The sequence below is a fragment of the Vicugna pacos genome, chromosome 2 (assembly GCF_048564905.1).
Source record: "Vicugna pacos chromosome 2, VicPac4, whole genome shotgun sequence".
Taxonomy (NCBI): domain Eukaryota; kingdom Metazoa; phylum Chordata; class Mammalia; order Artiodactyla; family Camelidae; genus Vicugna; species Vicugna pacos.
The window spans coordinates 42199949-42214948 of NC_132988.1; the positions used below are offsets into that span (position 1 = coordinate 42199949).

Here is a 15000-nt window from a genome sequence, read left to right on the forward strand (position 1 = left end):
AAATCTTTACCCCTCACTTAAGTATTTTTTTAAAGTTGAATTTTACATGGTATATCCCTGATTTCTAAAATTATAAATAGGAATTTTTAAAAATAATTAAGTTCTGATTCTCTTGGTTTATTTAATTCTCTTGGTTTATTATTCAGATAAGTATATTTAGTAAACAGATCATTTATTTTTATATTGAAAATATCTTGTAGATTTTGCAAGAGATTCTGTGAGCAGTTGAACAGGAGGGTGTGACATTCATTTTGAGGATATTTTATCATCTGTCTTGAGAAATTCTTTATAAGACAGGAGGCTACCAGCCTTACTTTTCTTTTAATAAAGGAAGCTTTAGTAAGCTGAATCCCTATCCGGCTCTATGAATCTGTAGATGTCTCTATACATTTTGATCTCTGGAATAATTTCTGATGGTCGAATTTGGTCCATAACTAATTAAAGACACAGCATTTAATGACTCATTTCAAGTATTTCTTACGCGTTTTAAACTGGATTTTTTTCTTTCAGAACTGAATAAACCTAGGCAACCAGCTTGAGTCCAGTAAGAGTCTAATTAAGTGAACATATGTCACTTTTTGGATGCATATTTTCATATTTATTGTAGTTGTTTCCTCACCAATATCAGCATTCTAATTTTCTGCTTTCCATATATTTCTCTAAAATAACTGAGGAAGAATTGCAAGAAAATGTTCAAAAATTACACAAATACTACTGTACAGTGTAAGGCCATCTGCTGATTAAATCGAACTGCTGGTTATCTAGTAGTCTCACCGTGCACCGACTCAGAACAGTTGTTCCTGTTCACTAACTGTAGTATCGAAGTCCAAGTTTGATTTAAGTTATACAATTTATAAAGTATGAATGAGTGCAATGGTTTAATGGATAAAAGGCCCTCTGTAGGTACTTAAGAGTTTATTTTAGGTCATGTGATTAGCTGAACTCTGAGTTACAAGGACATTTTATAGATTTTTTTTTAATGGTCCATTTTATTTACATTAAATGTTCATTTTCTGCATTCTTTCTACAGCAGTGGTCCATGCATTACTGGTTTGTAATGCTAGCACAGAGCTGACCAGTTTGAAAAACATTCAAGACTACTTTAATCCAGCTACTCTACCTCTAACACAGTACCTGTTAACAATGTAAGTCATTACTTACCTTTGGGTCATTGATATTAAAAAATAGTGACTAATCGTGAAATTGCAATAGAATTACATTACATAAATTTTTGCCAACAAAGTGTTCATTTTCTTTCAGACATTATGAGAGTACTGATTGTCAGTAGTTAAAAATAAAAAGAAAGGGAATAAATACCATGTCCCAACAACTTATCCATTCCCCTAGCTATCTAGCTAGCTAGCTATTGTGGTTGGGGCCTAGTAAGTGTTACTGCAGATTGTCTTCATCATGGAATAATTTGTTAAGGATCTTTGGAGTGTTGATTTTATTTTTCTATTTACTTGTACTTTTATGCCACAAATTATTTAACATTTAAAAGAGTCATTTTAGAGCTTGAATCCAGTATGTATATTATACTAATTTTATTCTTGACATAACCTATATCTCATTTTTAATTTCTCAAGCACCATATCCCCTTTTTAAAAATTGGAAGTGATGTTGTGTTGAATTCATTAAAATGATAGAAAAGTCTAGTTTTTAATTTGGAATGTTATAATCTAACTTGCAGTGTTTTCTTTTTGTTTCACCATAAGGAAGTCCTAGGTAAAAAATAAATATCCGTTATGTTCTTTATCTACTTTGAAATGAATTCAGCCTTAATAGAAATAGAAATAAGACCAATTTATTGCAGATTTACCTGAAATGGAGGCTATATTTTATCTAAGTCAGTTTTGTATACTAGAACATGGGCCTTAAAGTCAGTATACCACTTATTGGCTAGGTGCTTTCTTGGGAAAAAATGTTAATATTTCTGTGTCTCTATGTGAGGTAATTAACTACTTCTTAGTGTTGTTGTGAAGATTATGTCGAGTAATAAGTAAGATGCTTAGCATAATGCCAGCACATAGTACGTTTTCAACAAATATTAGTTCTCTTCTCTTCTTCCTTCCTCCAAATAGGAGTATATATCCATTTGTGTCTGCAAAAAATGTTCTCTGTGTTGTTTATAAAGTGAAGGCTAAGTCATGAATAGGTTTACTTACCTATTTTAAAAGCCCCTCATTAAAAAAAAATTTTATTTGTTGCCTTTTTACTAGGTCTTCATCAACTACAGAGAGCAACAAGAGAGTCAGTAAGAGAAAATTTATCCCACCAGCCTTCTCAAATATCAACACAAAATCTGAACTACTCAGTTTAGGAGCAACATTGCAGTTAGCTAGTGAGTTAATTCAGGCACACAAGTTAAACAAAGATCAAGCTACAGCTCTGATTCAGATAGCTCAGATGATGGCATCTCACGAAAGTATGGAAGAAGTGACAGAACTGGGAGTTCACACCCTCCCGATCACGATCATACATGGTAAGAAGCAAAAAGGAAAATTGTAGTAAACACATTGTTATATAAGCTATTGTAACCCAGTCTGCTCCTTTGTAATTTCCTAGTCAAACAAGATTCCAGAGTAACTAGATTTTTTTGAATCTGAACCCACTTTAGTAAACTATTAGATGAGAGCACAACTGAGCACCCTAAAAGGGAGAACAGGCATCATATCTGATGAATGAGTAGCATTTTACTCTCATTTTCAAAGCATCCAGATTTGATCTAAACATCTGTGTGCTCTCTATTAATTAATTCCTAGTCAGCTCACTCCTCCATCCTTCATATACTAGCTGTTCCAGATCTTCATTGTTCTCATAACCCCATCCCTGTCCTACCCCACTCTCTCTCTCTGAGATTGATCTCGCCTCTAAAACAGGAAATGGAGTTCATAACAGAAACTTTTTTCCATGTCCTGCCTTCCTTCTCCAACTTACCTAAGTGTGGACCTATTTTTACTCTTTTGGTTCTGTCCCAATGAGGGAGCTTTACTTTCTCCTCTGCAGAGCTAATTCTTCTGTTTATTTTTAGGATTCTGTTACCTCTTTAGCTCATTTCCACTCACAGACCTCTTCCCCAAAGCTGTTTTGAGGATTTGCATCACATCCAGCCTGTTGACCAAGCTAGACACTTGGGCATCATCCTAGATTATTCTTTGTCCCAAGAGTAAGTGACTTTCTCTTTTTTAAAAAAAAAAATTTAATAGAGGTACTGGGGATTGAACCCAGGACCTTGTGCATGCTAAGCATGTGCTCTACTGCTGAGCTATACCCTCCCCACTTAAGTGACTTTCTCTTGATCCTCCTCTATCTCTCTATTTATCTTCCCCCATCAGATCAGTCACTGAGATGTCCCTTCTAGTTTCTATGTATTTTTCATACAGGTTCATTTGTACCCCCTCAATTCAAGCCTTTATCATACCTCCCTATAGCCTCGCTGGTGAGAGTGTGGGTGCTAGAGCTAGAATCCTGGATTTATACCTTGGTTCTGTCCTTCATTAGCCCTAAGATCTTAGGCAGGTTACTTATCTCTTAGCTTTAATTTTCTACTCTGAAAAACGGGGTTTGATAATAGCACCTGTCTCTCATAGTTGTGGCAGATTAAATGCATTAACATAGGTAAAGGGTTAGAATGGTGCCTGGCACATGAGAGGCGCTTAGTAAAGTTAATATGTATTATTGGTACAATTAGCTCACACAGCTTTCTAATTGATACTCCTTTAGTTTTACCTTTCTTCTTATTTTCACTCTAGAATTCTAAAACACAATCTGATTAAGTCAGTTTCATTGCTTAAAATCCTTCATTGACTTCCCCTGGCCTTTAAGATAGAATTCAAACTTGCAGCCATAGCCAGCAGAACTCTTGTGATTTATCCCTTTGCCTCGTCAGACAGCCTCGTCTCTTGCCTATTTGCTGTGTAGGCTGTCTAGAAATACTCATCAGCTGCGTGCTTTGTCAGGCCTCTGCCTAGAATGACCCTTTCTTAAAGAGTCAGGAAGTCTTATTCTGAAAGACTTAGTTCTGCTACTTTTTTATTTTTAGGAGGCATTCTCATCTCCACCAAAGCAGAGGGAAATATTCTTTCTCTGATACCATAACAGTGTTACTGTATTATTTTATCATTGTTCTTTACTTGATATCTTCCTAAGTAGACTGTGGTCTCATTAAATGTAAAGTCTTTTGAATATTTATCTTCGTATTTATTATTCCTTGTGCTAATTAAGCCATATAGTGGGCATTCCGTTAATTTGTTTTAATAAATTAATTAAATGAAGGAGAGAGGGAGATAGGTGGGTGAAATATTTCTTGTGCTTTTCAGAAATTTATGACATTGCCTTTATTTTTCCCCTTCCCTCAATATAATTAGGTGTTTTTGGAGCAGGAAAGAGTTATTTGCTGGCAGTGGTGGTTTTGTTTTTTGTGCAGCTATTTGAAAAGAGTGAAGCTCTCACAGTTGAAAATAAAAGACCATGGAAACTTCTAATTTCTTCTTCAACTAATGTAGCCGTCGACAGAGTACTTCTTGGGTAGGTATGGCAGGTGTATTTATGTAGCTAAATGTTTTAGGCTATTGGTATAAAAACAGTGGATCCCCACACTCAGTGTTCCTTCCCTACAGCTCATTCCACTGCAGGGCAGGCATCCAGCTGGACTCTGTGTCTCCTTACAAGACTTGGGGACCAAGGGAAACACTGCTGTTATGTTGATGCTTCTTATGCTGCTTCCTGGGCCCTGAGTAAAAGCCCTTTGTCTCTGACCCAGGAACCTTGGGTGGTTACCTTGGAAGCAGGCTAAGATTGCAGAGCCAAGTTACAGGTTATTCTCTTGTCTACCTGCCTGTATGAACAAATAATACTAAAATAGCTGAAGAAAAATTTAATTGTTTTTGATTTCAATAAGAGAGATCTACTTTTAATTTTAACTTGGCCCCATCCTTGTGCTGAAATTGTGAGGTTTTATATTTGACTTTATCCTACTTACAAACTAATCAGTTAGCCTGTTACTTTTTCATGAAAAGCAATAGCACAATCTGTTCTGCAGGTGTAAAATTTTTGTGATTATGTAAGATTTGATTACAAATACTATATAATGTTTTACCGGTATTCCAGTATTTACTGATCTGAATTTCAACATAAACAACAAAGTTTGATTAGGAGAAATAATCTATTATTTATAAGTGTAGGCTTTTTAAAATTAACTTTTATAATTATATAGGTTAATGCTTACAGTGGAAAATATGCAGACAATACAGATACTATTTTATTATATTATTTAAGACTTTTTATACATATACACACTCATTTTGTTTTCCAAACTTGGTACTCAACAGTATATATTGTTTGTATCTTGCTCTTTCTATTCAAAGATTATTTCTCTATCATACTAAATCTTCTTAGAAAGCAAACTTTTTCATAGCTCTGTTATGTGCAGTGATTTTGCCTCTGCTATATTTTAAGCGATTTTTGATCAGTAAGTTCTTTCCAAATTTTTCTCATTATAAATAATACTGTGACGAAGATCCTTAAACATAAATCTTTGTCTTTGTTTCTGATTCTTTTCTGAGGAAAAAGTCCTAGGCCTACAATGAAAGATACGAACATTTTTAAATTTCTTAATGTACTTTGCAAGATAGCCCTCCGGAAAGGTTCTACTTGAGTGTACTCTTCTAAGTAATCTAAAATAGTGGCTGAGGACATTTTTTGATTCAAGACAATGAAGAGTTAACCTGGGGACTAAACAGGAGAGAACTGTAGATTGCTTGGCCTGAGATTAATTTTTTTTTAATTGAAGTTTAGTCAATTTACAATGTATTAATTTCTGGTGTACAGCATAGTGATTCATTTATATTTATAGCTAGAGCTGTAAGATACATAAGAGGGAAGGGCAGGGTGAGGGCTGCTTCTTTACAAAGCCTTACTTGGGGGTAATGTATGTAGAAGAATCATCACAGATAGCCTTTGGGGGTAGACAGACTTGCCTAGCTTAGAATCAATGGCTGACTCCACTTGTTAGCTGTGTGGCCTCAGCAAAATACCTGATTTCTGAGTTTCAGTGTTCTCATCTCTAAGATGAAAAACTATGTAGAGCTGTAATGAGTATTAAGATAATGTATGTAAAGAGGCTAACACTCTTATACCAAACTTGATGCTAAATATATGATAGTTCTTTCACATTATGTCTTTAGGGGTAATTTTATTTGTGATAAATACTAACATCTATATTTTATGGACATTTAATGAGCCCTCAACATAAGATAATACGTATTTAAAAACTGTCTATGAAATGCATTTTATAAGTCTTTCAGCTACATTGCATTTACTTTTGAGTTTAGGCATTTGACATTGAACTATGTAACAATAAAATATACCGTTGCACAAAATTGATTCTAGTAATGTAAATATTGTATGAAACTTTGTTTTATACTCTACTTTCTAAATAATCAGAATCTATTTTACCTTGTTTTCTTTAAAGGCTTCTTAGTCTTGGATTTGAAAAGTTTGTCAGAGTTGGGAGTATCAGGAAGATTGCCAAGCCGGTTTTACCTTACAGGTGAGAATCCGGAATTCTAAAAGTCACAGAATGTTCACAGAAGTATGATGATGTTATACAACTCTTACCTTAAATTTGGGTTTTGAAGAGAAGTCAAGAAGGCCTTATCTTTTTCTTGACTAATTTAGAAAATATGTATTTACTTGCTATTAAATGGATAAAGGGGTATTCTTTTATGTAATTCTTTTTTTTAGCTTGCATGCTGGCTCAGAAAATGAAAGTGAACAATTAAAAGAACTGCATGCACTAATGAAGGAAGACCTGACTCCTATGGAAAGAGTCTATGTGAGAAAAAGTATTGAGCAGCATAAACTGGGGACCAATAAAACCCTGTTGAAGCAGGTGAGGGGAAATAGCTTTTTAAACCTATTTTATTTAATTTATATATACTGTTACAGATTCCTTTTTCATTCCTATTGATAGGAATATTATTCCTATTTGTTTCCTTGACATAAACAGATGACTGTGATAACTTAGATTCAACTAAGGTGTGCAGATGTCTGCCTACTGCACGTTTTGTTTTGTTGCAAAGCATTCTTTGACTGTGTGAACACATCCAACTCACCATGACAGAGTCATCTTTTCTCTTTCTCCCTTTATGTATATCATTTGTAGGCTTAAGAGGAAAGTAAAAAGGTGAAAATAGATTCCCGGCAAGTTAAATGTAACTTGGCTTTTTTCTAGGAAAAATAGAGGAAGAAAAACTCTGACACTGGGCCAAATATCCAAATGAAATTTATCTTTGATGCTCTCCTACAAAATCAAGACTTTAAGGGTCTGTCTGAAATCTATCCCAAGAATCTAGGAGGCTCAGACACTTGTTTCCAGGTATCAGGAGCCAACACTGGAAATAGGGATCCCAGTCTACAGCAAGTAGCATCATCTCCTTTATGAAGTTCTGATCTAGGCCAACCTGGGCATCAGCTGGTAGGAGAGAAAGAAGTCACTTAGTAGCTTCTTCCCATGAAAGGAGAGCATGAGGAAAAGAAAAGGAGTGGAGGAAAAGAGGGTTGTTGGCCAGTTGGACCATGTGGACATTGGTCACTTTCAGAAAGAGATTTGGGACAATCCACCTGCTTGGGACCCTGTTTTGGTCAGCTGAAATAATGCTACTGAACAAACAAAATCTCAGTACTTAAGACAACAAACTTAATGGTTCTACAGGGTAAATTGGTTTGGCTCACTTGAGAGTATGGGTCAAGCTGCTCATTCTGAGAACAGTTGTGGCATGATGGCCTTCTGACAGACAGCAGAAGAGCAAGAGGGCAGGCTAGGTCACACAAATACCTGTAAAGCTTCTGTTCATATCATGTCTGCTAACATTCCATTTGCTATAATTTATTAAGTCATATGACCAAGCCCAGCATCAGTGGGGCAGCGAAATATACTGCACCTACAGTGGGAAGCACTGCAAAGTCACACAGCAAAGGGTGTGGATGTGTAGTACTCTCGTGGAGAGGGAGGGAGAAATTGGTAATAATAACCAACCTATGACAAGTTCTAGAAGTCCTCAGACTAGCGTTTTATTATCTGATTTACAGAGTTAACTTTCCTCCCTTCTCCCCAACCAAATCCAAAAGGGCTTAGTTTGACTATGTTCAGTTAATGCAAATTAGTCATTTATGTAAACTGCTTACATCCTTACCCAACATAATATTGATATGTAAGAATTGTTATGGTTTCTTTGATAATTTTCTAAGTGAAAGCCCAGTTACTATAATCTATTGCTCATTGGTATCACCTATTCATAAATGGAAACTCTTTTAGAAGAAACATTTTTTAAAACATTTTCTGTAGCAAATTTCCACAGTCCAATTAGGCATTCAGACCTGACACATTCCTAAAGTGATACGTCTATACAATAAAACTAATTTATAAAAATGCTACATAGTTCATTACTCCTTCTTAGATCAATAATAAAAATCTCTTTTGCTGTTAGACTCTTAGCAATATGATAAATTAAAAGATACAAATAATATATTTTAAAGAAAAATTTATTTCTTTAGGTTTTTGTATTAGATATTTCTTTAAATAAATTACTTATTGAACACAGCTTTGAGGTTCTCATTCTAAAGTGGTTTTTGTCAGCTATAGTTATCAGAAATTAGATACAAAGGATATAAGGGTGGTATCAAGAGCAGTGTATATTGCTACAGGGGTGTCTTCTGTTAGATCATTTTAAAAGAACTGAATATTTAAAAACTGTGGGGTTTCTAATATAAATGTAGCTTTAGGATTTTTGTTTTTGTTTTTAGCAAAAGAAGGAAAACCTGACAGAGGGCTATTTTATGTGATGAGTGTTCTTTATTACTACAGTATTTTCTTCACATGATCTATAGAGGTCGTATTTAATTATTAAAGCCTAGTTTGTCAGTCACGTTTATTGACAAAAGATACAGTCACTTTGTGTGACCTGGCCTTGCTACCAAGAAAGTGTAACTATATTTCAGATTGTTAGAGGAGGAAAAAATATGTGTGTGTGTATACACATACTGTATACATATACACACACAGTTATGTGTGTGTGTATTTGTGTAGCTGCTGGATACTAGGCCAATGACCACATCCAACTGGAAAAGTCACTGATTTTCCTCTTGTTTATATTTAGTCCCAGAGATTAAGTATTAGCTTTCTCAGGCTTTTTGCCTTGAGAATGGTATTCTACTGTAATATTAAAGACTTATAAGATTCAAATAAACTTACAGGCTACAATTACACTTTAATTTACTATTGTTATTAATTAATTAGCCATCTTTACCTTAAGTAAGTCAAAATACCGATGTGCTTGAAGGTTAAGAAAATGCACGTGTTCACTAGCATGTTCGGTGTTCTTTGTGGAGAACTTTGGCCTGTGTTGATAATAATGCATGTTATTACTCAGCCTCATCTAGAAGGATAAAATTGGTCTGTTATTCTTGATATTTTTAAACCCATGACATTATAATACCTTTCTTCTGAGTATCAAATGTGCCTTTTATTTGTCCTTATTAATGGACTTGTGGCCTAAGTAGTCTGAATCCTGTGATTTCTGTTTATGTGAGAATAATGAAAAGGTGGTGATAAAATGGTCTGGGATTTCAGATTGCCAGTAATTAAATTAGGACTAGCTGATTTCTGATTTTAGCCTACAAGTTCTTTGGTAAAAATAGTCTCTTATTTTTTTAGTAGTTATAATGAATAATATTCTTATTGTAAAAAAGGTTCGAGTGGTTGGAGTTACCTGTGCAGCCTGCCCGTTTCCATGCATGAATGATCTTAAATTTCCTGTGGTTGTACTGGATGAGTGCAGTCAAATAACTGAGCCAGCGTCTCTCCTTCCCATTGCAAGGTAACCTGAAAGGTTCTTTTCCCAAAGCACTCAGATGTTAACAATTTTTCAAACATTTCCTCAGTTCAAACTCTTAGCAAACTTAAGTAAAAATTCCTAGCAATGCAAGTACTAAACTGATTTTTTAAAAGAATGCAGAGGGAAATTTTGGGGGGGGTTAATGTATCAAAATTTTGTTAGATCACAGTTTAGATATTTGGATCACGTAATCCTTAAAGCTTTGATAGCACTATTGCTAGAATTCTACTAGAACCTTGCAGGTTTTTCAGCCAGGCTGAAGGTGTTTATTTAGTCGTAGTTTACAAACCTAAATGCTGAAGAATGTTCTTCATCATTTGCCTTACCTTGGTATAATTCCAGAGTTCAGGTTCTAAAAATATTTTTTAGATTATGAAAGGATATAAAATATATGAAAAAAAAGTTGAAAATGAAAATTTGTCTACTAAAATTTAGAAGACTATGACATCTTCTAAGCTGTCTCAGCCAATTGAAATGTTGTGCTTTTAAAGCATCTCTTACTGAGGAATCCTAAAGATAGTGGAAGAAATACTAGACTCAGACTCAGTAGGTTGAGTTCTAGTTCTTGTTTTGTCCCCAGGTAATGAGAGAGTAGGGTATCAACTGTCATGATGTGTCCAAAATTTGGGAGATTCCTGCACTGTGGGGCTTTCAGTATTTAAACTGGGACAGTCCTAGGCAAACTAGGATGAGTCGGTCACCCTACTCAGGAGCCAGGAATGGAGGAACAGTAAGGCCCCGCAGGGGGGAGGAGGAGTAATACTTGCAGAGCACCTACTGTATACTGAACACATTACATACTTGGTTAAATCCTTACAACATCCATGCAAGGTATTATTACATCAAGTTTACTGATAAGACCAAAGCTTGTAGAAATTAAATAACTTGCTCTGTCCATAGAATATAATAGAGCTAAAAATTTGAAATAGGTTTTCCTATAAAATCTTTTCCCCACTGTATCCTACTCCTATTTAGAAAGACATTTAACCCGAGAGCCTGATTTACTTCATCTCTAAAGTGAGACTTTAATCTAAATGACTTCTGAAAAAGCTTCTAAGTTTATAATTTCTAAAAATCTTAATTTCTCAAAGTGTGTTCTTTGAAATACTAATCTCTTGCAGAAGCCAGGGACACTTACTAGGTTTTATGTGGGAAAAAATTAAGTTATGCAAAGGATTCTTCAATGAATAACTTTTCAAAGCCCTTTAATATACTTGTTGGCGATATTAAGCCTTGCTAGTTCTCAGAACGCTTAATGGTATTCAAATTCTTTGAAATACATTTTAGAAAAGAAGGCAGTAAATGATGTCAGTGCATGCTTTCTCATTGCTTCGATTAATTTGTAGAATTCTGTTTTTAGGTTTGAGTGTGAAAAGCTGATTCTTGTTGGAGATCCCAAACAGCTTCCTCCTACTATTCAGGGTTCTGATGCAGCTCATGAAAATGGATTGGAACAAACGCTTTTTGATCGACTTTGCTTGATGGTACTACTGCTGAATTCATACAGAATGATTATTTATTGATTATACACTGTGGAGTTTGATAGAAAATGAAAATATTATAAGACCAAGTCCTTGCCCTAAAATTTGTTTTAATTGGAGGTGTTTAGAAAGTGCTCATCCTAAAGATAAGTAGAACCCTGTAATTTAAGAATAAAATGAATCTTTTACCTGTGAGTATATTGATTTTGCTCTAAAATTTTAAGAAATCTGTAATGTCTCTGTTACATTGAAGTATATTGATTTTGCTCAATATACTTTGTTGAGTATATTGATTTTGCTCTAAAATTTTAAGAAATCTGTAATGTCTCTGTTACATGAAGTAGAGCTTCATGTTTTTTTAAATTTTTAAATTATTAATATATTTTAAAGTTGAGGTGTCATTCACATAACATAAATTAACCATTTAAAATGAATAATTCAGTGGCATTTTCGTACACCCATGATGCTGTGCAGTAACTACCTCTGTCTACTTCCAAAGCATTTTTATCACCCCAAAATAAAACTGCACCCATTTAGCAGTTTCTCTCCATTCCCTCCTCCCTCCAGCCCCTGGGAGCCACCTGTCTGCTTTCAGTCTGTATGGATTTATCTATTCTGGATATTTCATATCATACAGTCTTACAATTTTCATATCATACAATATGTGACCTTTTGTGTCTGGCTTCTTTCACTTAGCTCATTTTTGAGGTTCACCCACATTAGCAGCACATCAGTACTTTTTACTTTTTTTTTTTTTAAGTACATTCTTGGTGTAGTGCAACCATCACCCTGTCCTTTTCCAGAACTTTTTCATCATCCCAACAGAAACTTTGTACCTATTAAACAGTAATTTCTCATCCTCCTCTCTCCTTGAGCCCCTGGTAGCGTATGTTCTCCTTTCTGTCTCTATGTTTGCCTATTATAGGTGCTGCATGTAAGTAGAATCATACCGTAGTTTTCCTTCTGTGTCTGGCTTATTTACCTAGCATGGTGTTTTCAAGGTTTGTACATGTTGTAGTAAAGTGTCAGAATTTTATTCCTTGTTAAGGCTAAATAATATTCCATTGTATATGTATACCACAATTTATCTACTCATCTGTTGATGGACATTTGGGTTGTTTCCACCTCTCAGCTATTGTGAATGATGCTGCTGGGAAAATTGGTATTAATTATATGTTCAGATCTCTGCTTTCAGGGTGGTTTTTTTTGTTTTTTTGATTATACATCCAGAAATACAGCTGCTGGGTCTGATGGTAATTCTGTGTTTAATGAGGAACTGCCAGACTTTTCCATAGAAGCTGCACCATTTTACATTCCCAACAGCAATGTACAAGGGTTCTGATTTCTCCACATCTTCATCTACACTTGTTATTTTTCACTTTTTTTGATAATAGCTATCTTAATGATTGGGTGTGAAGTGGTATCTTATTGGAGTTTCCCTAATGACTAACGATGTTGAGCATCTTTTCATGCACTTATCTTTGAAAAAAATGCCTATTCAAGTCTTTTGCCTATTTTTTAATTGAGTTGTTTCTGTTGTTGAGTTGTAGGAGTTCGCTATATATTCTGGATATTAATCTCTTATCAAAAATATGATTTGCAAATATTTTCTTCCATTTGATGGGTTCTTTTCATTTTCTTGATAATGTCCTTTGAGGTTCATAATTTTGATGAATCCAGTTAATCTAGTTTTTCTTGTGTTGCTTGTGCTTTTGGTGACATATCTGTGAAATTGTAGTCTTTGATCCATTTGCAGTTAATTTTTGTGTCTGATAAGGTGCATGTATCAAATTAGAGTTTTCATTTTTTTCAGATATATACCCAAGATTGGGATTGCTGGATCATATGGTAGCTCTATTTTTAGTTTTTTGAGGGGCTCCATACTGTTCTCCATAGTGACTGTACCAATTTACATCCCACCAGCCATGTAGGAGGCTTGCTTTTCGCCACACTCTCTCCAGCATTTATTATTTGTAGACTTTTTGATGATGGTTATATCGTGCCTCTTTTTAAAAAACTTTGCATTATAATAAATCATTCCCCCATGTTACTGCTAGCTGTATAATCATCACTATTGACATAAATATGTTAATCACTAAATATTATGTTGTGTGGATATACCATAATTTAGTCATTTTTCTAGCATTGAACATTTAGTTGTTTCCAATCATAAAGAATGACCCTTTGAGCATTTTTATACCTAATGCTTTTTATCAGAGGTTTCACATGCCCACTGACTTAGACTTACCCACAAATTTTATGCCCTAAGAGTATTGGGGATTGATTTTTTTTTATATGTTTTTCCCCTACAGAAGATAACTTTGTCCATGTGATCATTAATCCTGCATTTTATTATGTATTGTTAATAGAGTATCTTGTAACAATTCAAGATGTTTAAACAATATTATAGAACATTTTGCAAATAAAAGCATGCTCCAGGAGAGCCCTACAGTAGATGGGAGAAGTTTCAGAATGAAAAATGGCTTGTACCTAAGGAGGAAAGTTAATAAATGAGTCATCAACAACAGTTTTTAATTTTTTTTAAGATTTTTTTTCAATTTAGTGTTAGGCCAACTCCTTATAGGTTATGAAAGCATAGTGTTGATGCCAAACTAATTATTAGACACTAAGTCTAAGATCTGATGTTTTATATTTTATAATTTTCTGATATAATAAGTTTACCATGAAAATATTTTTAGTAATTAAAAAAAATTATTTCTATTTATAGTCTGTTTTATCATGGTTGTAATTCATTTACTAAGTGTACAATATGGCAGTATTTTTGAACTTTAAAATATTGTTGTGGATTTTGTTCCCCTAGGAGAAAAAATGCTGTTTTAATTTCTTATTTTTCTGCATTTAAATTCCTTAGGGTCACAAGCCAGTTCTATTGAGAACCCAGTACCGTTGTCACCCTATAATCAGTGCTGTTGCTAATGATCTGTTTTACGAAGGAAGCCTCGTGAATGGCGTTTCAGAAACAGAGAGGAGCCCTTTACTGGAATGGCTACCAACCCTGTGCTTCTATAACGTTCAAGGACTGGAGCAGGTAATGACATTAATGGTGATGAGAGTCAACACAGTTTAGTTTCCTGGTTTAATTTTGTTATTATTTGTGTGATTTTCTTGGTCTTTCCATAGCCTTTCTGGGAAATATAATTTAGGATCTGTTTCTTATTCCAGATTGAAAGAGATAACAGCTTTCATAATGTGGCAGAAGCTGCTTTTACACTCAAGCTGATTCAATCACTGATTGCAAGTGGAATAGCAGGCTCTATGATTGGAGTGATAACATTATACAGATCCCAGATGTACAAGGTTTGTATTACATATTATATTTACCCTATATTAAATATAATCTTATATTACAATACTTGATATTACATTTGTAGTAGTTTGGTTTGGTGCTTGAAAAACTTTGGGGAATGTAGTTAATGTATTAAAAAAGCATTCAGGTTTTTGTCTGGTCTGGCTTTTTTTCTGTATAATTAAATGTAAACCTAACAAGGTTTAATTAAATTCAGTTTACAGCTGTTGGGGCAAAAATGCAAATAAACAAATTAGAGGGAAGGAAATATGGTGTATGCTTTGTGTTTTGGGACAGATGGGATTGAATCTCTGTT

General features: G+C 34.4%; 1 protein-coding gene across 6 annotated transcripts in view; it reads left to right on the top strand.

Moving 5' to 3' along the window:
- The window catches only part of ZGRF1 (zinc finger GRF-type containing 1), a 65775-nt gene that overhangs the window by 49587 nt on the left and 1188 nt on the right, over positions 1–15000 (top strand). For 5 of the 6 annotated variants that reach the window (XM_072938368.1, XM_072938364.1, XM_072938377.1 and 2 more), the window contains exons 20-28: positions 1031–1145; positions 2220–2482; positions 4368–4527; positions 6473–6550; positions 6745–6892; positions 9751–9878; positions 11257–11380; positions 14250–14426; positions 14561–14695. In XM_072938368.1, coding sequence (XP_072794469.1) covers positions 1031–1145; positions 2220–2482; positions 4368–4527; positions 6473–6550; positions 6745–6892; positions 9751–9878; positions 11257–11380; positions 14250–14426; positions 14561–14695 — 1328 coding nt within the window. The remainder of the gene's footprint in view (positions 1–1030; positions 1146–2219; positions 2483–4367; positions 4528–6472; positions 6551–6744; positions 6893–9750; positions 9879–11256; positions 11381–14249; positions 14427–14560; positions 14696–15000) is intronic. The other variant, XM_072938374.1, reaches the window with a different exon arrangement.